The 26,984-nt window shown below is 40.5% G+C and overlaps 2 protein-coding genes across 2 annotated transcripts in view; one reads left to right on the top strand and one right to left on the bottom strand.

Annotated features, from left to right (window-relative positions):
* dennd1a (DENN/MADD domain containing 1A) overlaps nt 1-2,574 on the bottom strand; it is a 32,318-nt gene extending 29,744 nt beyond the window's left edge. The window contains exon 1 of the mRNA XM_073477727.1: nt 2,420-2,574. Within this exon, the coding sequence (XP_073333828.1) occupies nt 2,420-2,436 (17 nt within the window). The 5' untranslated portion in view covers nt 2,437-2,574. The remainder of the gene's footprint in view (nt 1-2,419) is intronic.
* A 2,638-nt stretch (nt 2,575-5,212) lies between these two features.
* On the top strand, nt 5,213-25,403 carry nek6 (NIMA-related kinase 6). The gene is made up of 10 exons (XM_073478026.1): nt 5,213-5,466; nt 14,689-14,789; nt 14,939-15,079; nt 16,055-16,117; nt 16,349-16,459; nt 16,792-16,900; nt 17,262-17,369; nt 17,758-17,852; nt 21,296-21,409; nt 22,833-25,403. Exons 2-10 carry the CDS (start codon nt 14,712-14,714, stop codon nt 22,941-22,943), a joined length of 930 nt encoding a protein of 309 aa, XP_073334127.1. The 5' UTR covers nt 5,213-5,466; nt 14,689-14,711; the 3' UTR covers nt 22,944-25,403.
* The last annotated feature ends 1,581 nt before the right edge of the window (nt 25,404-26,984 follow it).

Raw genomic sequence — 26,984 nt, 5'->3', positions numbered from 1 at the left:
CTAGTAGTCTCACGATTATTGAAATGGAAATCACCAGTGCAGTGAATGTGTCTCAAGTGATTGTAGTATAAAGACACCTGTGTCTGAAGGTCCAGTCACTGGTTAACCAGTATTCATGGCTACAATTACACCATGAAGACAAAAGAACACTCCGTGAAAAGGTTATTGAAAAGCGTAAGTCAGGGGATGGATACAAAAACATTTCCAAGTCACTGAACTTCCCCTGGAGTTCAGTTAAATCCATCATTAAGAAATGGAAGGAATATGGCACATGTGTAAATCTGCCTAGAGCAGGCCGTCCTCACAAACTGAGTGACCGTACAAGAAGAAGACTAGTGAGGGAGGCCACCAAGACACCCATTACTACTCTGAAGGAGTTGAAAGCTTCAGCAGCTGAGATGGGAGAGACTCTGCATACAACTGTTGCCTGGGTTCTACACCAGTCAACGCTTTATGGGAGAGTGGCAAAGAGAAAGCCACTGTTGAAGAAAGCTCATTAAATCTCCACTAGAGTTCACCCAAAGGCATGTGTGAGACTCCAAGGTCAACCGGAAGGTTCTTTGTTCTGATGAGACCAAGATGGAGCTTTTTGGCCATCAGACTAAATGCTATGTTTGGCAGACACCAAACACTGCACATCACCACAAACACACCATCCCCATTGTGAAGCATGGTGGTGGCAGCATCATGCTGTGGGGGTGCTTCTCAGCAGCAGGCCCTGGAAGGCTTGTAAAGGTAAAGAGTAAAATGGCAACCAGATTCAGTCTGCAAGAGAACTACCACTTGGGAGAAGATTTATTTTCCAGCAAGACAATGACCTGAGGCATGCAGGGAAAGCTACACAGAAATGGTTTAAAGACAAAAAGGGGAATGTTCTGGAGTGGCCCAGTCAAAGCCCAGACCTCAATCCAATAGAGAATTTGAGGCTATTAACACCCGATCACCATGCAACCTGACAGAGCTTGAGCAGTTTTGCAAAGAGGAATAGAGTAAAATTGCAGTGTCCAGATCTGCAAGACTGATTGAGACCTCTCCACACAGACTCAGTGCTATGATTGAGGCCAAAGGTGCATCTACTAAATACTGACTTGAAGTGGGTGAATACTTTGACAAGTGGTGTCTGACTTTTGAGCCTAATCTCTCTCTCTCTCTCCCTCTATCTATATATCTCTATATATATTGCAATATATTTTTATTATGCTGTTTCAAAGCTTATGTCACACTTACAAATATTATAATTGTTTTGATTTATTTAAATATTTTCTTTCGAAAAATAGTCGAATTAGAACAAATTTAGTCTAAATATATCAGCCTTCAAAGCCCACTATTTGCAATTATAGAATGTTATCTGTTCCCAGAAACAACACTGAGGACATGACCTCTGTGTCTCCAGTGGCAGCTATCACCCTGTTTAAGGTGGCAGTTGACTTAGGAAATTCTTAGTCAACATAGGCTAGCTGCATACAAGGTGACACTTTGTCTGACGTCATCCCTGATAAATCCACTAATGTGTATGTTGATGTTTAAGAATAAAACACTGGTATGTTTGACTAACAACAAAATAGGTTTGATTAAACACGTGTTAATGATCAACATGTCCCACACAGCTGGGTCACAGCAGGAGCTCCATAATCCCCCGCTGACATGCTGATTGATAAAACATGTCATAGTCACCAAGTGTGTTGGTCTGACCGGACCTCTCTTCACACTATGTTTTACCGTTATGTAGTAAATACAAACAGAATGTCTTCAACTAGTCAGTTCTGTCCAACTGTGTTCACCTGTCCCTCTGCTGCTGAATGAAAATGGCAAGTTGTTGAAGAATCGTTAGTGTATTACCTTCTCAGATATGACAATCATTTTATTACAAGCGATTATTGTTAGCTCGTTTCCCACAAACACAACAGCGCACACAACGGACCAAGCATCTCTTGTTTACCAACACTTGATCATGACAGATTAGGAGTAGCCTTACAATATTTACACCGCGTCAGGGGAGTGATATTATGCTACAGGAAAGCACAAGGCTGCTGCCAAACCCCGGCAATTCTCTTCTGCATTTTTGTCCTGAAAACCAGCATCCGGTTATGAAGACACTCTGACACAGTCCCTGTGTTTACATTAGCAGCACATCACAAACATGTCCTAACTCACTGGCAGCCTCTCTGTCTCAACGTGTGCGCGGTCAGCTTCGTATTATCATCTTTATTAGCTTGAGAATAACTAATAAAACCTCAAACCATCACATTTAAAATGCTTCGTTTCTCTGGTCCAGTAAGTGGGGTAACGTTACCAGTGTTTTTAGCCAGTGTCGCAACAAGTCAGGGCCTTGTACTGTACTGTTTCTTCCCAATGACTCACTGTAACACAGCTAACACAGCTAACAGCCTCAGTTAAACCAGCGGATAAACATTCTTACTTGATTCGGGACCCCATCCTTAATTCTCACCCCACCGTCGCTGTCGGCAGCGGATTAGTGCGCAGACGCGTCTGTCCGGAGGTGTTTTTCGGATGCTAACCTGTCACACAGAGCTATACAACGCCATGGTCTGTCTGCACGCTTAGGTCACGCTCCGCCCCGCGCTGAACTCTGGGAGTTGTATTTCTATTGTAGAGGACATGACGCCCGTAATAGGGAGCAATTTAGCTAGAAACTACAGCTCCCATAAGACAAGTCGATGACGACAATTGTGTCCCGTGATATGATGTATGATATGTGTATGTGTAAGCAATACTGAGGGATGGCAGCTCTCATTTTTCTGTGATGAGGAACACAAACTACTTTGTCACAAAAACATTCATCAAGTTTGGTTCAATAATGAATTTATTATAGGTCTTCTGATAGTGTGACCAAATCTGCTGGGTCAAAAATATACATACAGTAATTCTAATATTTGGTTAAATGTTTCTCGGCCATTTTCACCTCAGTTAGGTGCTTTTGATATCCATCCACAAGCTTCTGGTCGTCCTCTGGCTGAATTTTAACCACTCCTCTTGACAGAATCAGTGAAGTTCAACTACATTTGTTGGCTTCCTGACACAGACTTGTTTCTTCAGCACAGTCCACATGTTCTCGATGGGGTTCAAGTCAGGACTTTATGAAGTCCATTCCAAAACCTCGATTCTAGCCTGATTGATCCGTTCCTTTACCACTTCTGATGCGTGTTTGGATCATCAATCTTCTGCTGGTGATTTGAGGTTTTCCTGAAGAATTTGGAGATAATCCTCCTTCTTCATTATTCCATTTACTTTCTTTAGAGCAGCAGATCCACTGGCAGCAAATCAGCCCCACAGCACCATGGACAGTAGGTCTGGTGTTGTTGGGGTTAAAGGCCTCACCTTCTCGCCTCCAATATATTGCTGCTCATTGTGGCCAAACAACTCAGTTTTTGTTTCATGTGACCACAGAGTTTTCCTCCAGAAGGTTTTTTCTTTGTCCATGTGATCAGCAGCAAACTGCATGTATATGTGTATGTATGTATATGCTGTATATGTCATTTATATTGCCGCCACAATTTTATTACCAGCTGCAGACAGTGGCTAGTATTGCTGGTACCTGTTTGTGTGTGTGTGTGTGTGTGTGTGTGTGTGTGTGTGTGTGTGTGTGTGTGTGTGTGTGTGTGTGTGTGATCATGGCAAAATGTTGTCCTGGAGACATATTGCAGCGGGAACTACCACAAAAGCAATTTTGAGTGGGCCTACTTTTCCAGGTGTTTATATGTCTGTCTCTGGACAGATGTCTGTCAGCGTGATAACGTCACACCGTTCACATCAAAATGAAGATGGAATCTCACCATGGCAAGTGCTGCCTGAGGCTTCAATAGAATAGAAGTGTTTGTTGTCTGTTAGACTAATGACTACAATGCAGGCTTATGGTTATCATTAGGACAGATATGATTATAAAAATGTCCTTTTTTTCATGTAATTGTTACAAAGCAAAAAAGCAGGCCCCTTAAAACACTATTGATGACAAAGTAATGCTGTTATTTTTTATTTCATCAAACTATTTTCATGTCTGTGACCTATTTCTTTTAACCAGTCATTCATAAAAAAGCCTTGTGTTTTCTTGTTCTGCTTCTGTTTGTTGTCCACCAGAGATTATAACCATATATATATTAAAGATGAGGAATTAATTTCAAAATGTAAGTTGCTGTAGTTACTAAACATCACATTGGAAGATTTCACACCTGATTTCCACTGAAGTTGAAGGGTACACTTTTCCTAAAATACAGAGGACATGATCTCAGTGTCTTTTGTCCCGCAGCATAGAAATACAGTACATAATACAATATATTCCAGTACATATTAGCCCTATTTTAAAGCAGAATTTGTCCTCCAAAACACGGGGGCCTCAAAGTGTATTCTGGCTTTTTGCGGACAGGATTTTATAAACATTTAGATTTTATTTTGTTTTAGCCTCTACATTGACATCACATGTTTATGTGCATTTATTATGTTTCTCTCATTTATTTATTTAGGGTTTTCTAAATTCTGAATTAATTTGTCACTTATTTGTACCTGGGCATAGCTTTTTAATTTTATTTATGCACACACACACCTCTGCCTCAGTAAAATGGCATAATATGTATACAAAATTGGACAAGTGACTGGTCAATTGTTGTATTTGTAGTGATGTATTCATGTTATGCACCATTTCAGTGTAGCTTGTCAAGATGCTACTTTGAACTACTTAGTTACACACTGAGTTTTTAATTACATAAATACATGTTTTTTAAAATGTTGTCATTCAGTATTAACAGCAGCTTAACTACAGACGTTTTTTTCTGACCTCTAGTGGTTTATCCTCCCACCTTGCTGCAATGATCTGGGCCTATTCATTAAGTTTCCTTTTCCTAACAGTTGCTCATATGACGAAATTCTAAGAAAAATAAAATAAAAAAATCCTTAAAATTAAGACTAGCTTCTTGAGAAGTTATTCACAGAGCATCTTAGCCATTGAAGAGCCTCTAAGGTGTAAATCTGTTAGCAGTAGGGAGGAGGACCGAAAGTTGAAGCATCTCCTGTGAGATCAGACTTCATTCCCTGCAGCCTGCGGGATGCACTTCTTATAATCTGTCACGTGTGTAAATACTCCCATCCTATGCTCAAACCCTGGGCCCACCCCACATGCAGGGAGCTGAGTGAGGAGAGAGGGAGCTGTGACGTTTGACCTACTTTTCCACTTGGCACAGACTCAACACAACTTTACTCCGCAGAGTTAAAGAGTTTGAAGTAGTGTCCTTCATCTCATTCAGTAAAAGCTGCACGCTCCATTTAGCAGCCTGCGTGGCAGCAGCGACACACACCAGAGAGAGAGGGAGGGAGGCGGGGGGAGGAGGGGAGAGACACTCGGGGGAGGGGGTCTGTCTGTCTGTCTGTCGGTGTGACGAGTTGCACAACAACACGGACTAATGTAACTTGTAGAAACTGTGTGAAGCTTCGAGCAGGACATTGACTCCTCTTCAGGTAAGACATGAGGCGCTCACTATAGTACGCTGTCTCCGAGCCACGTTTGGACGACGTGCAGTTTTGAATGCATTGTTGCAGCGTTGTTGACATGTAGCTGTGTGGTCGTGTTGTATGAAACGCATCAGAGCGGATCACACTGTGTTAGTTTACTCAAGCTGGAAAGCTGCAAAACTTACTTAGCACAAACGTAGCTAGCAAAAACATTAGCCGACTGCTCTGAGCGACCATATGGAAATGATATTTCCCCGCTGCCTCGGACGGAAACGAGGCTGCATTGACTCTGCTCTCTGGGTTAAACACGAGTTTGTTTTTTTGTTTTTTTTTGTTGCTTTTCGTCGCAGTTGAAGATACAGTGCTGTACTGCAACATGTGCTCTGTCAGGCCAAAACTCAACTCTCAGTCCTGTTTTTCTCAGTATAACAGACTGAGAGTCAGTTCTGGTTTACTGGGTCGCATTTGTCATGTACATGTGGCCGCTGAATGCTCTGCTGCCTGTCAGTCATGCTACATTAACTTATCCTCGTGTTTATCACGATGTTATTGAGCTATTGAGATATTTATTTCCTCGTTGTCTGCTATTCTTTCATAACAGGAAACTACTGCAAGTCATTGCTAACTTCTGCAGTTTCTGGGTTATTTTTTGTCAAATTGCAAACTTGAAATATTTCTGGATAAAACAAATATGGAATCACACTAACATTTAACCACACTTTGTTCACCTTTTTCTTTTCTTTTAAGTTGGTTAACAAAGCAAAATGAATGCAGCCTGTGGTGCAACGTGATGATATACAACTTAAATCAATCTTAAAGGAGCACTCTGTAGTTTTGTTGAAGAAATGTTGATGAGCAGAGAAAGATCTTAATTGGCTGATTTTTTTTCTGCCTAAACAAACTAAATGATCAAACTCTCTTTGTTTTCATGACTGAATAAACTGAATAAACAAACTGACCTTAAAGGACAACACAATTAATACTGTTTTACTTTGTTTATATGTGGCGGACCCTGCCACCTTTCTAGCTTCAAACAGTGTTCTGGGACCTTATTTTCCTCTGAGAGCAGCTTGTTTATTCACTGATGGAGAAACTTTGTATTATTACCTCATTAATATTGTAAATATTAAAATTCTGAGTTTGAATTTCTTCTCCAAAACTACATAGTGCTCCTTTAGGAGACCAAATCAAGTGTATGACACCAATGTTACACGAGCAAAGACTCAGACAGACACACACACACACACACACACACCTCCAGCAACGAGAACAGCATGTTAACACGATCACATGGACTGTGAAAGTAGGACCTCGTGTCTGTTTGTGGTGAGTGGTTTGTGGGTGTTGGTGGTATAAATGAACATTAAATGCATCACATGTAACAGTCGTAGCAGGGAAGAACACTGGCTGCAGGGTGGGGGGCCGGGTGTGGGGTGGACAGTGTTGAAAGGATAGTTGCTGTTGGTTATGAGGATGCCTGGGCACCCAAGGTCAAATAACTGGCTAAAATTAGTCACGTGTCAGCTGTGACAGGGAGCCAGTGTCCTGTGTGACTGGGAGGGCTGGTTATTAACCACGCAGCAGGAAGCCATGTCTTCTCACGTCCTCACTGAATATCTGTAAATGCTGCTCTACCATTATTCTTTGACATTTTGACAAGTCGAGGTTTGGGAGAAGTGACGTTTCTAAAGTTTGACAAAGCTGAACGCAGTGATGTTTGGCAGCATGGTTATGAACATTAGGCTTTGGGTGGAAATTTTAACCCACAGATTATTATTCTCACACGTGTTATAAATTATTGTTACAGATTGCAGCAGTGCTTGCTGGTAGGAGTGGCTTTGACTTCCACTGGGCTGCTTAACAACTGTGACAGAGCAACAACGAAGTTCAATTTTAATAAGGTGACACATAGAATGTGTCAGTTTTTGTTCCATCTATAGCTTTGATGTGATGTTCCATAACTCTGACCCATTCCTACTGATTAAGCCCACAGTCCACATTCTGCTAAGTAGGTGACAGTTGGCCTTGTGTGGTCATGATGCATATTTTTGCAAAGAAGAATGTCAGACTGATAAGTAGGGCTGGTGCAATGCGTCGACTTACTAGATTACGTAAATACGTCGATTTATGTAACGTGTGTCGACGTGGAGGATGTAAGCAGTACTACTCCTATGCTCGAGCACTTGAAGCGGAAGCATCCTGGGGCAGCTGGATTCACACTGGATCGCAGGCTAGTTGCGGCGGTGTGGGAGTGTCACTCCATGGTCCTTGTGTGTGACATGTTGGGAACCCCCGCGGATCAGTTTGCTGAAAGACGAAGCTGCTATGCTGTTATGCTACTGGCATGTTGGTTCCTACTAGTGATTGTTTGTCCTCATTGAGGGATTAAAAATAACAGAAACAACCAGGATGAGGCAGATCATTACTGTGTGTTTTAAATTGGGAGACAATACCGAACTGGAGTGAAAGTGAAACTTAACGCTACCCAGAGAAAGGTCTGTTGTGTTCCCTCTGTAGTATTTATCCATGCTAAATAACATGCCCAGCTACTGACCCGTTCTACTCTGCTTATGATCTCCAGTTGTTTCTCTGCCACAGTAGGTTAAACATGCCGGTCCCACAGTGATAGTCGGCATCCACGGATGTGTTTTAAACTGGTGCACAATGCCAAACTGAGTGAATACACATGACACATTGCACTCCACTGTGGATCAGTAATTGTCTGATCGGCAGTTTATGTGATTGGCCACCGGATCGTGATGTGTCAGCCTCAACTTTGCCGCTGCATTGTTTTGCCAAAACAGAGCACCCTCATTGAAATTAATGGGGAAACCTGCATTTTTGGTCCACTGCTGGATCCAGTGTGAATTCACTTTTTGTCACCATCCAAATATATTAGGATTACACAGATTACCAGTTAAACCTGTTAAAATGTTATTTTAGGTAAATTCGTTGTTATATTAATCGAGTAATAAGAAAAAAATTATAGTAAGATTAATCGAAAAAATAATCGATGGATTAATCGATTTAATAAAAAAAATTGTTAGGTGCAGCCCTAGTGTGCACATTTGTTCATGTTGAAGTTAAAAACATTGTCACGCTTTGAAAAATGCAGGGCGCTGAGAGCATGAGCGAAAAAATTACAGAGAGAGGGAGGGTCCTGGGGGCGAGCATGCTAAAGAGGGGAAAATAAATCTGCCATATCCTTTTCTTTCATTCATTACATCAAACTCAAACATGCAACAGTAAATACAGAATACAACAGGATGTCCCTGTGTTGTGTTGAACACATCCTTTCCTTTTTAATCCACCATGGCTCTAATTTGCATTATATTCATGGCTCTTCAGAAGTTGTGGGAACACAAATAGGGAACACTCCAAAGGGACTTTTTGTTCCTAGTTTAGTTCCTGAGATTACTTCCTCTACAGAGTTCCTGGAACGATTTGGTCAAAAAATCTTGTATGGAGAGACACTGTGATGTGCTGGTGTCTCAGTCTCCTCATTTAGGTCTCCCTGTTCATTTATTACATCTATCTCAAACGTGAAAGTCCCTCCACAGTACGTGAATGCCATCATAGGTTGCCATCATTTTTTAAAGATGTCATTGATCTAATCTGCCAGATTTTCACGATTTTTCAGAAGTGGTGGCCACACCAATGAAAACGTGTAAAAGTTTAATTCCTGTAGTTCAAAGGGCTGTTTGGTTGTTCATCGGTCTTTTATTAGCTGTGATTCTCGAACAAAATTCCCACCTGAGTATTGGTGTCAAAAGGGAAGTGTGTAAGTAACTGGAGGAAGGTTTTGCTCTTTTTTGTTGGTTAGCTGGACAAACCCAGAATTCAGATGGCAGGAAGCTGAAGAACTCTGTTTTTTTCTGGTGGGTGGGCATGTGTCTGATCACAGCTTATCTGGAGGAAATAACACCTCACTGAAAATTATTTCCTTGCTCATTTCTATTTCCCAATTTATTATTTCAGTCCAGTTGGATGTGCTGTTTCCTACAACACTGACATTTATCACAATATTGTATTATTTAATAATTTGTCTTATTTCTCCAGGCTTCAGTCTATCAGGATACTCTTCAAACTGGCAGCAGACGGTTCATTAGTTTAACTTTAGAAGATAGTTCAACATAAAAAACAATAACATAATGTTAACATTTAACTTTGCCAACATGTTTTGCCTGTCTTAACAAAACAATGCAAGTCAGCTTTGCCCCAAACTCATGAAATCATTTATTTAAATAATAGTCTTGTTGGTGGGATGGTCCCATTTCAGGTGATGGAAATGATTTGTTGTATTTCCTGCTTTGGCTGGTGCTAACCAAAGCCATTTTTTGCAGTCATACTACACGCTTTGACACTTCTGGGATGCCCGACCCACTTCCATATACTTGGAAGTGTATTACCTTTTATGCGTCCCTGCCAGCGATAGCTGTGGCCTCTCAACAATGAATTGATTACATTTTGGTGGTCGAGGGTCACTGTGACCTCTCCCTCCAAAAAAGGGCTATTACACAATAATTCATACGATATTGACAACAACATTTTACACAAATGTGTTATTAGATCTATTCATATCCAGGGAAAAATAAGTCCAAAGTTTAGCATTGTTATCAACATAAATGTTAACACAATCCCACCTAGGTGTGAAAAGTGCAAGCGTGTATGAAGGCAAAATACCAGCAGGGGGGCAATAATGACAGGAGCAAGGGAAAAATGTAGTATATAGAGCCAGGTAGGCCTCGTAGAGAGTAGGTCCGGGTGGATGGACGAGTCAGTCACAATACTTTAATCCAGGGTTTGAATACTGTGTGAAGCCAATAGTCAGTGGTGATTGTTTCAAGGAAGTAGTTATTTTAAGCCAAACCATGATCTTTTCCTAAACCTAACCAAGTAGTTTTGGTTCCTCATATAGAAAGTGTAACAGGACATTACATCTATTATCATGACCACAGAATAACAACGTGTTGTGTCCACAGGTATGCGATTTTATTGCTCAGCCCGACTGTGTTGCATGTGTTGCTCCATGTACACAAACCCCCACTGAAACACCTGGGAACTCTTTGCATTGGCTGATCAACTCCCATTAAATTGTCTGCTTAAAGTTCCTTTGACCCGCTGGAATGTTATTTGTGGGTTTTATCTCTGACTGCAGTGATTAACCGACCATTGCAGGAGGTTGAAGTCTTCCCAGCATGCTTCAGGCAAGAGGCAAGGGTACACTCTGACCGGTCTCCAGTCTATCACAGTGTTTAGACCCATACACACAAACGTACTCACAGTCACACCTATGAGCAACTTAGAATTTAGGAAATTATATGTTTTTTTTGTGACCCTTTGTAATGTGAAGAATCTCCCGCCCACTGATTCTTTGGAAATTGCTGTTGCATTCTTGAGAGGCTCAGAGCTGTTTTTCATTGTGACAGAGGAAGAGGAAACAGCTGTGTGGGTTAAAATTGATATAGTGTCTCACATTAGCACACAGACTCAACAGAAATGAAAAGTCATAGGCAGTATTTCTGGAAAGTACCTCTCGGGATCTGGTTGGCTTCATGTCAATATTATTTTCTTGAGATTCTGAATTGAAATAGAGATCTCTCTTCTTTTATAATATAAAAAAATAATAGATATATACAGTAGGAGTATTCCAAGGGACCAGAAACCATTTCAGGAACTCAGGAACTAGGCTGGACAGTTAATTGAAATATTTTACAAATCACAATATGGCATAGTGCAATATCCACATCGCAGGGGCTGCAATATTTTGATGAATGTAAAACGTGTTACAACATACGATTATAAAAGAAACATTGAGGTGCTACGGAGATGCCCTGGCCTACAAATCATCCTCTTCAGATGTCAGGGATCACATTTGGTTGGTAGAGAGCCCAGCAAAAAATATATTTTCTCCAGTGAAAATGAAATGCTAAAATTACCATTCCCACTAAAATTGTGACTCATATGGCAATTGTCGAAATAATTCCAATCTGAAGTTTCTTTTCCACATGGTTCAGCCCTATCAGGAACCTCCCCTGCGTTTGGACCAGAGGAATCGTTGTCTAAGTTCCTCTGCCATAGTTGCTGGTGCCAGAAAAATCTACTTTAGGGCTAATTCTTTTTGATGGCCCAGGATCTGTCAGGGCAGTAACTCACATGACTGTGTTGCTGTGTCGGAAAATTGTGACAAAAATGCTACCATCAATTTTTGTTAAGCTATAACCATGCCAGTGACATTTGCTCGAGGGATAGCAATATTAGTCTGATAGTTGGTTGGCTGGTCAACAACCCTGGAGGATGAGTCCTGTTGACAATGTGTGACAAATATGTGACAATATCACCGTCAAGCTCCATGTCATGTTTATTTATATATATATATGTATATATATATATATATATATATATATATATATATATATATATATATATATATATATATATATATATATATATACACACACACACACACACACACACACACACACACACACAGAGACTTACAGTATGCATATATTGTGGACAGTTTTCATTGACAAAGTCCTCCCACCCATGTATCCAGACATACTGTAGTTATATGTGTAGGCACCACTATAGTTATCTGTTTCTTCAGGATTCCCATGTTGATCTGTCCCTGCTCTTGCCCAGGCAGCTTTTAAAACTATGTTCACTGAGCCCTGTTCTAAAATATATCTCACAGTTTTCTGTCTGAAACACTGTGAGAGCCAGGCATACTATGAGACAGTGGATTAGAAAAAATCATAAATCTAAGGCATTTGTTTCCTCGGGGAGATGATTCCTTTTGTGGAGTTTTCTCAGCACGCGTCTTCCACCCAGCCTTTGTATCTGTGTTCTGGTTGAAAACCATACAGCTGGGGGCCCATGAGGCCAGGCAACATACCTTGGATCTGCTATAGTGTGTTGAATGCCAACAACAGCACAGTCTTTACTACCCTAATTAAGAGCAGCCTGACATATGTGTGTCATAGATCTGTTCCAAAGTCATGGCATGAAGCCCACTTGGTATAACAAACATTTTAATGGTTAGCAGAGCGAAGCAGGTTACGGTTGAGTGCAAGTTACCACATGTTCACCCAGCTAAATACTTAAATCTGACTCATCAGAGGGAGAGGGGTGTTTAGGGGTAATTCTCGTAATGTTTTGGGATAGAGAGCAAGTTTAAACAGGCTAAGACATTAAGCAGCTATTTTTTTGTCAAAACAAGTCATCAACACATACTTGACAATGGCAGCTCCAGGTAAACAGTTGTTAATGAGGTTGTTTCTTCTGAAAAAACAACTGTGCTGATGGAGAGAGCAGGAGGCACAAGATCACGCTCAGATGACTCAGCTAGTCACAAGAAAAGCCAAGAGGACTCAGTGAAGCAGCAACTCACCAGCTCACCCTGAGACTTACTATCAGTGAGCCACTTGTTTGGAAATGCCTTTATTATTTCCAGTTAAAACCAGAACAAGGTCTCTATCATCATGAGTCAACACCGCAGGCACCCACTCAGCTTGACCTCCCCTGTCAGAACAGTGTTTAGTACACACATGTTAGTGTTAGTTAGTTTATGTAGCTGTAACTGAGGTGGCTTAAAGCTATAATAATCATTTTCTCATTGTTCTTTAATCCCTGCTAAAGATCATGTGTTGATGTAGTATTTAGATGTATTATTTGTTTTCTGTTTAATTATGTTTCATTAGACTCTTGCTCTTGTGGTTATACTGTAGTTCTACCCTCAGAATGACACTACAGAACAGGTTGTGGAAATACTAAAGGGGGTTCATTGTATGCTAGATGTGAAGGACCTCAGCAGAGTTATCCATGGTGTTGCCATGATATTCCATATAAGAACACGAAGCTAAGGTGGTGGCTAATAAGATGGGGAGCACAGTGCTGAAATGTCAAAGGTGTTAAAGGTCATTTAGAAACTGTCTCTGTTACATAGTTTGTACAAGAGAGTTCTCACAAGTTTATTGTTATACTGTAAAATGTCCAGCTGACTACACATCTTGGTCAAAAATAATCTCCAAACTCTGGTATTGGAGGGTCTTGATGTGTTTTGGAAGCTTGAAAATTGTCTGAACAGAAAAAAGTTCAGGCCAGTCTGGTCTCTTTCATAGAGACCACAACCCACAGAAAAACATGAAAAATAATACTAATGACACTAATAATACAGTTAAAGTATATTTTTGCTGACCACCCATTAAACCTACGCAGTACAGACTCTCCCCCTCCACTCTATGACAGGAGAGGGAGCTCACCAAAACATGAAGACCTAGAATAGCACTCAGTAGAGCGCATATCTCTGCCAAGGCCCAGCAGTCTGCTTCAATTCAATCAAGTCTAATCCAATATCAAAGTCAATAGCACTGTATCACTCTAAAGTTTAAACCAACCTTATGGATAATTTAAACTCACCAGATCTGTAACAGCCAGCCACCAGGACAACAAGACAATGCAGATGGAATCATAATTGTCATAATGTCCATTGTGATCTCCATTGAGATCCATGCATTATTCCCTGGAAAATTAACAAAAATATGAAAGAAACACGGTGTCTCACAATGTTAAAGAGAAATCGAGAGAGACTTCCTGGATCTTTCCCTTTATCTAGATCCACACCATAAATTAGTGGGTTCAACCTGGGCCGGGACCCATCCTCCATCCAAGTTTCATTGAAATCTGTTCAGTATCCTTTTCTTGCATCCATTGTTCAACACAAACCTCCCACTCATTTACACTTGACACTGATTTTTCCCAAAATCATTTTTAAAACACTTTTCCTCTTGGTCTCCTGTACATTTCATTCAGACTTTTTCTGGCATGCCTCCTTAAGAAGCCAAAAAAGTTAGTTGTGTTAGCCTTTAACTGTTCCTTAGAGCAGCCTTACCCAGCAGCTAGTACAGCTGCAGACTTGACATAAACTGCCATAACTGTAACATGCAATCACTTATTTATATTAATTCATGATTTGTACACAACCTAAATGCTGTGATAGTCTCATCCAGGATTTTGATATTCTCTCAAACTCAGCATCTGTTGTCTCTTACCGTGTCCGGTCTGAGCTCGATCTGGATCCAGCTGCAGATCTTTGACACATGTAGAAAGTTCTGCAGCCTGCAAGGATATGTGTGTGTGATGTGTGTTTTGCCTTCTCATGTTTCCTTAAGAAATACGGTTTGAATTAATTAAATACAATTTGAACAGTTATCTTCTTTGTTACAGTAGTGGGTTGGTGTGATGCCACCATGGAGGCACAGAACAACAACCAGCCCACCTTAGACAACCACAACAATCTCTACAAGATACCTGGTCAGGAGGATCAGGTACGACTGGTTATTACACAGGTTCACAGTACTTATAATAGAGAAATACCCCAAAGTTACATGTTCTTTCTATCAAAAATTCTTTCTGTTCTAATGCACTATACTGCAGTAACTTGTTCAGCCTTTTAATATGACATTTTCTATTACAGAAAAACGTGCCAAGCTATAAGTACTGCTGCACTCTGGCTAACTTCCGTATTGAAAAGAAGATTGGTCGGGGCCAGTTCAGTGAGGTCTACAAAGCCACATACCTGCTGGAGGGACAGCTGGTAGCACTCAAGAAAGTCCAGGTAAAGTACCCTCAAAAGTCCTGGTTCAGTACACACAAAGTCCAGGTATCGGATTCTGCTTCAGTACTTCTCCTTTGAATATTCTGAGCGTGTTCTAAATTCATACAGATGCACTTGTCAGGATAATAAGTAAGTGCATGTGGTTTCATCAATTGACTAATTCAATACTGTAAATATTGTATGTGTCTTTAAGATGTTAATCTTGGTCGCAAAACTGATGAAATAAAATGTAGAGCCTGACCAACATAGTGACATTGTTCATACTGCAGTACTGACTGATTATAGCTCATCATAGATGTTGGTTTTGATGTGATTATCAGCTGATAAGTAACAAGAAATGTCTGTACAGTGACATTAAATATATGTTTGGAGTCATTTAGAATGTCACCATTACATAGTTTTGCCGTTTTTCCACTAGCACTTTTGACCGCACTGAGTCACACCGAGCTGCGCTGATTTGCTTTTCCATCACTAGCTATACTGCGCCGAGTTGAGCCGGGCTGCACCTACAATGGACCTGCTCCCGAGTAGGGCCAAGCCGTGGCCTCTGAGCGGGCCGCGGTGACGTTTCGCGACTGCAGCCAACCCTTACAAGCACAAGCAGACGAAATTGTATAGTGATAGCGAGCTTTTTAGGGAACCAGTGTCAGCGCCATTACATTGTTCATCATCATTTACTTCATAATGATACGTTAAAGCAGAAAACTTGTTTGTTGACAGCTAAAGAATAAGATCAATAGTCCATCAAAATTAGCTTTCAGTTTCAATAATCAAAATCAAAAGCAAGATCTGTGATTTCTCACAGTATTTTTTTTCTCCCCACTGCACCTACTTGCACATACTTCAAAGATGACAGTGCTGAAAATATATGTTAAAATCAAAAAATCCATTTGAATCATGGATTTTGAGAATCGTGACACCCCTAGAATAGAGGTACTAGAACTAATACTACCTAAAATATGTCTGTCACTTCAGATCTTTGATATGATGGATGCCAAGGCTCGTCAGGACTGCATCAAAGAGATAGATCTGCTGAAGGTAAAGTTGATCAGCCACCAAGATTGTCCTGCATTGTTACACAGGAAATATAAGGGCAAAGTCAAACATTTGAATGCTCATTTAATACTTGTTTCAACCATGTCCACTCATGTAGATGATCACTTTGAGCAGTTATACATTTTGATTGTTGAAGCTGTAACTACTATAACTATGTTATAATGAACAAATGACAGTTTTAAACAAGCATTTTCTCCTGTTTGTCCACTGCAGCAGCTGAATCACCCCAATGTAATCAAATACCTAGACTCCTTTATCGAAGACAATGAGCTCAACATTGTTCTGGAGCTGGCAGACGCTGGAGACCTGTCCCAGATGATAAAGGTCAGGAACTACCGCAAAGTCCTCTGACACTCACAGGTTTAAGTTGGATTACAGTACACAGATGCTGTATGCAGAAGGTGACCCAAACCCAACAGATACTACATCCAGTAATAAAGAAATGTATGTGTTAGATAAGTTGATTACTGGTGTGTCAACATTAAGGTTAAAAATCAGAAAATGACATCCCAGTATTACCCAGGAATTCTCTCCCAAATGAACTCCCTTTTACTAAGTTCCATGCTTTCCATGCTAATCCTGTTCATGTGAGAGCACCTTTCAGATAAGCACTGTCACTTTGTATGGACTAACAATCCTTCCCTCTGTCTGTTTAGTACTTCAAGAAGAAGAGGCGACTCATTCCAGAGAGGACTATATGGAAGTATTTTGTGCAGCTCTGCAGCGCCCTGGAGCACATGCATTCACGCAGAGTAATGCACCGTGGTAAACAACTACTCCCAGACTTACTATCCCTCCTCTCTGTTTTTGCATTCATATTTTCGTGTCCCTTCTCAACCTCTTTCTTACTTTTGTTGTTATTCCACAGACAAATTTCAAACACAAAACTAAACTAACACTTGCAGCTGCAGAGTACATAACTTAACTTAGTGTACACACTGTGACCATGGCTATCTTCATCTTTCTGAACAGTTAACAGTTTTCTGATAAGTTCAACAATGATGTACACAAGTACAGTATGACTACAAGGAAATAGGGTGTGGATATTTCCAGGTTCAAACATGTGTGTGTGTGTGTGTGTGTGTGTGTGTGTGTGTGTGTGTGTGTGTGTGTGTGTGTGTACCAGATATCAAGCCAGCCAACGTGTTCATAACAGCAACAGGGGAGGTGAAGCTTGGTGATCTTGGATTGGGTCGCTTCTTCAGCTCTAAAACCACGGCAGCCCACTCTTTAGGTAAAAGCACAGAAGTCTTTTTAACATACGGTTTGTAACATCTGATTAATAATATGTCAGCTGTGAGAGTGTGTTAAAGGTAGGGAAGATGATTCTGGAGAATGATTGTTGAGTCTCATTCCCAGGTTGTCAAATACTGACTCTTTCGGTTGGTATTCGGACAGAAGTTCTAACCCAAAGAATCTCTGTTTGGCAACCTGGGAATGAGACTCAACAATCAACTCTCTCCAGAATAGCCTTCCCTACCTTTTAAGGCGTTGCTCAGTAAGACTTGATTCAGTGACAGCTTATATGTCCTTCAGATAGAACACTCCTTCTCAAGTAGTTTTTTGTTTTCACTTTGGTACAAACATGTAATCTGATATATTTGTCTCTCTCTCTGGGCCAGTGGGGACACCTTACTACATGTCACCGGAGAGGATCCATGAGAACGGATACAATTTTAAGTCAGATATCTGGTCCCTGGGATGTCTTCTGTATGAGGTAAGCTCATATACACTTTGACCTTTACTGACAGTGAATGCCATATACAAAATAACTTCCCCTACCTGTAAGTACAGAAGCCTTGCTAGCAGCCCCTGGAGGCTGCAAAGCTACACCCCACATGTCAACATACTGGTGATGACCAATACTGGATCAAGTGGATCTACTTTAACAGCATGTCAACACAGAAAGCGTTTTAGCTATAGACTGTATGATAGAAGTGGACGTAGCCTCCACCTGCATCCATTTGTCTGCTGCTGCTGGTTGCAAAAAGGAGTCTGATAGTGTTGAAGTCAATGAGAAAATGACCCTTTTTGAATCGTTAGTTACAAGTCTTCTTCAACACAGCAGATGTTTTTAATGTGTAAAATGTGGTCCTGTTTAGAGTAAAATAGATCAGAAAGAAGGGAATGTTTAGGGCGTGGCTACCTTGTGATTGACGAGTTACTACCTCAGCGACTGTCAATCAGAGGTGCACCGTGTGTATCCACTGCACACCGCATGTACATTTTAATAACTGTGAAGTTGTTTGTGGGTGTAGTCCACGTGTTTCAGACCCTTTCACACTGTGTTGTCAGTTAATGAAAGTTAATTGTAACATTTTAGAATGTTTTTCTCTGGTGACTACATTTAGTCTTAAGCCTGTTTCTTGACAGTTAATACTAACATCCCAATTATTATGATGATTAAAGTTAACATGACTTATGGATGCATTTTGCTAACCAAGCCAGCAAGAAAGCGCTAATATTAGCTGATAATTCAATGCTTGTTATTCTTATGGGATAACAGAGGCTCACTTTGCTAGCAGCGACTTTGCATAGTGTAGCTCCTGTCTCTTTAAGGTCTCCCTCCTGAATACCAAGTCTGCTCTGATTGGTCAGCTCACACACGCCTCAGCCAGCACCGCTAACACTGTCTCCAGTCAGCTCTGTCTTGTTTTTAGCTTCCAGTTAGCAGCACTTCTACAAACACTTCCCCAGCACACATATTTAAGAAGGAATATGATTGGTACTATCCTCAGCCTCACTGCCAAGCAGACCACTCACATTACAACTTTGTAACTGTCTTTGTATGGTATGAACAAGCTAACTGCTGGGTGCTAATCGAAGTAATCAAAGTACACAAAAATAAAATGACTCCACTGGATCTTGAAATCTACAGATGGGAGCAGATGAAGACGTTGGTGTTGATTCTTGCAGACAACAACACAGCAGCTCTTGTGTTTAGCTCTTAGCTTGTACTGGCCCTCATCTTATTAAATACATCCTGTGATTTCATGCTTACAATTGTTGAAACAACATGGTCCCTAGTTAAAGATGTGCTGGTCTGTGCAGACAACAACAGAACAGCTGTGCTAAATTATTATTACGTGCCAAACTAGCTGCTAGGCATAAATTATGCAAATGTGTGACATGGTGACATGATGTCATGAAGTCACAGAATCAAAGGCTGACGAAGCTTTTCAGGCTCTTCAGGAGCAGTGTTTTCTGTGGGAGAGGGGAGCTCCCAGTGGAGCTCAGTCTGGGCTTTTACCATCCTCACGAACACTGAAGGGAGGGACAAAACCAAAAAAGCATAATAGGTCTCCTTTAAAAACATTACTATTGATTGCTATATGGTTTGTATAACATTTTAAAAGTTCCGACTCAAAAATAAAGTATCGGTCGGACTATACTGCAAACTGACATTAGCAGTACACTTGTCCCGAGTGAACCTTTGTTGGCTTTTTCCACAGGCTAAAGTAAGAGAGACACGTGCGTTTATGCCTGTAATTTAGATAAGAAGGAGACTTTAGCAGGAAAGCTAATGTTTCGTTGTTCATTCTGCGGCCCTTGTGTTGGAAATCAGAATATATGTATGGAGATATGCTCTCCGTCCATGTGGACAGATACCTGACGATATTCCTTTATATGTCAGCAAATCATGAAATAAAACAAAATATAAAGTAGACATTTCACCCTCTTGGAGAGGATATGTTCGCTGTTGCAAACAAAAAAAAATGCTATTTCATTTCACCACTGAGAACATGATATCCCCTGTTCTTAGTCATATTTCCCTGTGTTTTGTTGGACTGCTGAGCCATTATCAGATAGTCATCTCCTGACACAATGGTTTCACAGTCCTCTGTTTTCTGGAGATGTTCTGTGCATGTGGGAGGTTTTGACAGGCTAACAAAGAATGAATGAGCAGCATTATGTGTCACTTTCATTTATTCTGTGGCTGTGTCACCACATGTACCACATGAGAAACCAGACACTTTCTCACCCTTCATACCTTCCTCTCTTCTGTCCTGACATCTTTCACAACTTATTTTTACTTTTTACTTTTTAAAATTGCACAACTTACTGTCCTGAACAAGTACATTTATATCATAAAATGTGTAATGTGATTACTTAACTTTATGTCAGTGTTGCCGTTGTTACTATTTCATTGACTGACTTAGCAGTAGCAGGATAACTTTGTCAGGGGCAACATGGAACATTACTGTGTCTGTGTTACCATTTTGGCATCCTTTCAAGGGTCAAACACAAAAGCTATTGTAAGTGTCTGAAGCCCTGCCTGCGAGCAGCCTGACATTTTGGCCTGAAAATGTCTGCTTGTCCAGGGGTTCACCAGAACGATTAGAAATCATCCTCAGGGGACCAAGAATGGTCACACTGGATTCTATAGGAATCTGTTTTCTAGTTTGAAAGATACTGTGTCATGGATCAAACTTTGACCTGATGGTGGCGCTAGACCTCTGAATATTACATGACATCCTTTGGGGACTGTGAATATCCACACCAAATGTAATGTCAGTCTTTCCCGTGCTGATGGTGTCACATATTGGCATTTATAAAGCGTTGAATGGACAGATGGTCAGACTGACACTTACATGACTAAGAGCAATGTTTTCCTTGTTACTTAAGGCATTAAGAGCATATTACTACCTCGACCAAGGAGGTTGTGTTTTCTCCTGTTTATGTTGGTTGGTTGGTTTGTTGGTTTGTTGGTATGTCAACAGGATTACACAAAAACTACCAAGCAGATTTTAATGAAAGTGGGATGGAGGATGGGTCTCAGCCCAGAACAGGCTTTTGGTGCAATTCCAGATAAAGGGAATGATCTAGGATTTTTTTTTACTTTCTTTAACATTGCGAGATAGGGCAAGATCAGGTGTATTTAGGTGGCTGGTATCTAAAAATTTAGAGGGCTAATCACAGGGCTATTAAGTTTGATATTTGATTAGGCTTAATTGAATGAAAGGGAACTTTTGGGCCTTGGCGGTATGAATATGAATGAGGTATGAACTCTACAGAGGGCCATTCTAGTTAGGGTATTATTCGGGGGATTGGGTAGTCCTCATTGGATTTTGAATAGGTTTTTTTTTTCCAGCGTTCACTGTCCACTCCTTTCTCCTTGCAAGAATCTCTCTCATCCAGACTGTCCTCCTCTTCCTCCAGATGGCAGCACTGCAGAGTCCGTTTTATGGGGATAAGATGAACCTCCTCTCCCTCTGCCAGAAGATTGAGCAGTGTGATTACCCTCCCCTCCCACCTGACCATTACTCTGAGAAGGTAGAACAACACAAAATCAACTGTTTGGTTCTTAATCATGTTGAAGGCCATTTTGATTTACATCATTCTCAGGGTGGAAAACGGACTGTATATTCAGTCAGTCACAAAAAGTAAAACCAGCGGTATCACTCAGCATGAATCCAGTTAGCTTTGTCTCTCTATTATTAATCACTATTGCTTCAAAGGTAAGTGATTAACATTTGGCTGTCAAACTGTTCCATTTTATTTCCAAGTTGTTTTAGGAAATTACTGAGCTGTTTGTACAGTATTCAGAGACTGAAGAACACTTTGTTGGCTTTAGTCTTGGGATTGGTTGACAATGATAAGATGAACACATTTTGGACAACACCATCGTTATGCTTTGAAGGGACAGATCACCCCAAAAATCAAAAACACATATTTTTCATTTTACCTGTAGTGCTATTTATCCATCCAGATTGTTTTGGTGTTAATTGCTGAGCTTTGGAGATATTGGCCGCGGAGATGTCCGCCTTCTCTCCGATATAGTGGAACTAGGTAACACTCAGAGCACCGAAAAACTCTGTGAAACCTTGTTGAGCAGTTTCACGTAAAAACTGATTCCTTTCTATCGAACTACACCTGCCAACCGTATCACTGTGAAGAAGGAAGTGTGCATGTACACATGGACCTGAGGCTAGCTAACCAAACTAATGGTGCGTTCCATTTAAATCAGAAGTCGGACCTGGGAATGATGTCATAGCCTAGGATGACCATGTGTCACTACAAGTTGGAAAACGAGTTCTAGCAAAGTTAGCCATTTTTAGTCATTGTTAGCAATACCAGTTGACAGCAACGCATCTGTAGTATTTTGCTCATATAAAGACTGAAGCAACCTCTCCACAGATAGATGTTGGACTGTGTGTGGAAGACTGACTTATCCTACCGCAACCAGACCCCAGATAAGAGAAGACAATGGGTGGATGGATGGTGCTCATAAACAGTATATTTTTACAGCATAAGTTAGTGTTAATATTTCAGCTCAGTCTATGTGGATGTCATTAATCTGTATGTCACAAGCTTCACGAGCACATTGAAACAGTTAGCAGGTGTAATTTAATAGAAAGAAAGTTCTTACATGAAAATGCTGTTATTATCTGGGAGCTATACTACCCTGACAGTTTGTCATTTGTGAATAGATTCTGACGCGTGGGAGCCACTCCTCGCTGTTGAGTTTGTCAAATGTATTTTTGGTGCTTTGAGCACCACAAGCTGAGTGCCATCTAGTTCCATTTAATTGGTGAGAAGGTAGACATCTCTACAGCCAGTATCTCCAAAACACTGCACCTCGCAGCAAAACAATCTAGATGGGTAAACAGCAGGTACTCTTACAGGTAAGAGGAAAATATATATTGGATTTTGAGGTGAACTGTCCATTTAAGCTAATAAAGCCCATTTTTCACAGCTTCGGGACCTGGTTAGCATGTGCATCAGCCCAGACCCAGATCAGCGGCCGGACATCGTCTTTGTGCTGCAGATCGCCAAACAGATGCACATGTGGACTTCCAGCACCTGAGCACCATCTGCTGCAAGCCCCCTCTGCTCAGTCTGAGGAGCTCAAACCACTAGAAGTGCGCTCTGCCTGGTCTTACAGAAAAGTGTCTGCCTCGCCCTCATCCCGACAGGAGGAATCCATGGGAAGACTTGCACAAGTGGACTGGGATGTTTCAACATCCAAACACCCACTTGTTTTCTGTCGTGGGGGATGTGAAGAGGTGCATTAGTGGTGTAGCACGCATGGAAAGTGGATTTTCTGAAACCACGATTGTTCATGTGAGAGGCGACCGCATTTCTGCCTTTTTCTTTGGCTACAGATAGAAAGCTGTGACTCACTATGATCACAGATTTCTCTAAGCTTTCTTTTTTGTATAGGGCTTGCATTCCAAGTTCATACCCTTTGTGTCAGGTGAGGTGTGTAGTAGAACTGGGCAATTAGAATATTTATCATCTAGTGTCTATCAATGTAATCATATCATACCTTTTTTTCTTTCTTGTCAATTTAAGTTCATCATTTAGGAGTATAAATGCACAATTGGTAAAATTACAGCAATTACTAAGTCAGGCTTCTCTGAGGATGATTTCAGCTTTATCTAACCATTAGCTTGCTGTGAGCATAATGTAGGAGATGGAGGTCAGCAAGACAACTTGACATGTGATACATATATTTATCTTTTATGAAAAGAAGTTTTTGTAGAGGGAAGCCAGAGTGACTGTGGTGGTTTATAACTTTCTAGGTCCAGTATCTCAAGATAATCACAACAGTGATATATTTATAGCTAGAGACCGGCCTGTCAACACGTTCATGTTCCAACCCATCTGTACTCGGTAGTCATTACTACATTATTGCATGATTAGTCAGTACTCATTGGTCAGGGGCCCATCTTCAAACTTGGCCTTGGACAGACATAAAAAACACTGAACCTGACATGCCAGATAGTTTATTACACTGAAACATCGAGAAGGGAACTGCTAGAAACTGTTTGTAAAAGGGCAGGAACTTTCAAAAAGTACTTGGCAGGTGATTGGACAAACCATCTGTCTTTTGCTATCCATTACAGGCTTACTTTAATCAGATTAATAGTAGGAGAGCATCAGTCGCGAGAAGAGCGAAAACATCTTTTTCATGGAGAAAAGCTTCAGAGGCGCTCTTTGCTCTTCTTTCAATGACATATACTCTCCACTTCTGATGTAGCTGATGCTATAGCAGCTATGCTAACAGCCAGTTATCAAACAAACAGTCCCTTCTCTCGCTGGTCCTCAGACCTAAACTACACATATAGCTGACAGTAGTTCTTCATAGGATGCCGATTAGTTAAACCACAGTGTGTTAGACCAAAAGTGCATAGCTTAAAACTGGCAAGATGCATTCTCAAGATCTCAAGGTAAATTAACACCTGGCAGTGTAGGACCACACATGATGACCCCCCCCCCCCCCCCCCTTACAAAAAACACATGTCAGACTCAGACTGCAGACCAGGTCAGGTATCTAAGGCTCTGCTGCAGTTTTCACCCCCCATTTTTTAAATAAGTCCTCTAAAGTCATGATCTCACTGTATCCTCTGTATTACAAGACAATTAAGTTGTGATCTTTCGATAATGAGCTTAAAAATTTCATCATCATCATCCACCACAGCCTCCTGGCTTCAGTTGTCTGGATTTCTGGACTGGACTTTATTTTTCTACTGCCCAGTCTGAGTGTCACCGTCCGTGCTTCTTGAAACTGTGCCGACCTCTTGACTTCATTCTTCTAGCTGCATAGTTAACAAACTTACATTTGTGACAATTTTCATGTTGCCTAAATTCTTATATTATGCATTTCATTTCAGTGTTGATAGTGAAATAAAGAAGGAAAGAAAAAGCATAAAAAGATTTAGAGCTTAAGTTGTCATTATTATCCCAGGGCAACTGAAAAAGTGAGCACATTACTGCGTGCTGCGGTATCCTTTACTCAATCTGTTCCATACACATGTGAACAGGCACACAAAAGTTGTCCCAGAATAACAGTTTGTGCGATGGTGGAGGGTGTAGGTGAGTTGTCCAAGGATATTAACGTATAATTAAAGTTTCATGTGATGTACTATCAGAATGTAGTTGATGATCATGTTCAAAGTGGTTACATGTGTGAACATAGACCATTATTACTGTGAAACTAAGCACCGTAGAAATGAGATGCTGTGAAAATCATTTTGGTAGACAGTACTAAACAAGAATGTTTAACATTGTCTTTAAGGAGCATATCTGTTGCACAGTGCCTTATTAGACAGAATAACTGAACATTGTTATATTCATTTGTTAATGATAACTTGTATTTTATGCTAATAAAACGTACAGGAAGCAGGAAGGTCTTTCAGTTTTCATCATGTTTAGACAATTCATATCTTCTATCTTTATCTTTATAAGCAAGTATTGTACTATTATATTTCTACCAGCTACTTCGTTCATCATTACATTAAATGTGGTTGTGTGTGGGATCCCAGCCAAGTGCTTCCTCTTTTGCATTCATAGTAAAAAGTGTTTTTAAAATTAAAGATTAGAATTTATTCTTGTTACAATAACCGACCCTTGTACCCTTGTTATTCAAATTACAGAGCAACACAGGATTTCCATGTTTCCTGTATACACACTACTGTTCTCATGTAGCCTAACATCATGGAAGCAACATAGTTAGAACCATAGTTATATGTAGTTTCATCACACCGATATCTAAAGGGCTTGTATTGTGAGGGCCAACATTACATTTTTCAGTAAATTGCCTCTCAATATTTATGATTGGGAATATTTCAGCATCTCACTTGTGGACATGGTGCACCCCCTGGAGGAGAGGTGCAACATGTTATACCCATGACTCTATATACAAATACATGTACAGTTGATGTGAAATCCAGATGGGTGACAAATAAAAGGAAAAACCTGAAGAAATTAGTTGAGAAACATAGTATCACCATATGATTTCTATATAAAGTAGTTTTAATCTCCTTTGATACCAGGATTTCTTTTGTTTGTGTCATACTGTAAATACTGTAGTTATGGAGAAGACATTCAGACTTTTGTCCATTAAGGTCAGTTTGTTTATTCAGTCATGAAAACAAAAAGAGTTTATTTATTTTGTTTAGGCAGAAAAAAAGGGTTAATGAAGATCTTTCTCTTCTGATTGAAATAACTTTCCCAAAACTACAGAGTGCTCCTTTAAACGGACCACTAAGCCGAGCATGTGATTTCTATCATTTGTATCATCATCACTCTTCTGCAGTGTTAAAAATGGAATGTCAAACTGGAACGACCGTCTTTGAACAGAGGAGGTGGCCTAAGACATTACTTATCACGCACCTACAATGCTGTACTTGAGTTCTCTCCCCAGACAGCTTAACAACCACTCACACCTGGGCTCACCTAGCCCTAACACCCCATATGAAGGCCAGTCGGGTCAATGACCCACAAGTGGCCCTAACACTCTGAAAGTCAGAGCTCACACGTGTCCTTGATGACTCTGTAAGGACACTCCCACACAGAGTTTAAAAGCCTGCAACTCCCCTCCAGTTAGTTAGAACTGAAGAAGCCTCTTGGATGAGAGGTGAAACGTCTTCAAGAAGCTGAAACAAGTCCAGTTGCCTACGATACAGCTCTTAATATCAGATACCTTAATTCTAAAGTATGTATGTAGTGTAAAAAGTAATTTGCTGGTAATAAATGTACTAATTTATCAAAAGATTACCGATTACCCGCCAGGTCAATTATCAGATTATATATTCAGCATTTTTCTGATTACTGGAATCAATGTTTTTCTTTTATCTTTTTGTTGATAAAATAATTTAAAAAAGAACTGCCATGGCTCTGATGCAGCATGTATTCTGCAAAGTAACAAATAACTAAAGTTATCATATAAATATATTGGAGTAAAAGTACAATATTTGCTTCCAAAATTTGTGGAGTGAAAGTACAGCGAAGCAGAAAATGGAAATACTTAACGTGTTCTAAATTTGATCTGAAGTCAATAAGAAGAGTCTCCACCTCAAGCTGATCAATCAAATGGGTGCCCTTCAAATTACAGTCCTTTCAA

The sequence above is a fragment of the Pagrus major genome, chromosome 12 (genome assembly GCF_040436345.1).
Source record: "Pagrus major chromosome 12, Pma_NU_1.0".
NCBI lineage: Eukaryota > Metazoa > Chordata > Actinopteri > Spariformes > Sparidae > Pagrus > Pagrus major.
This window is presented reverse-complemented; position numbering and strand designations above follow the sequence as displayed.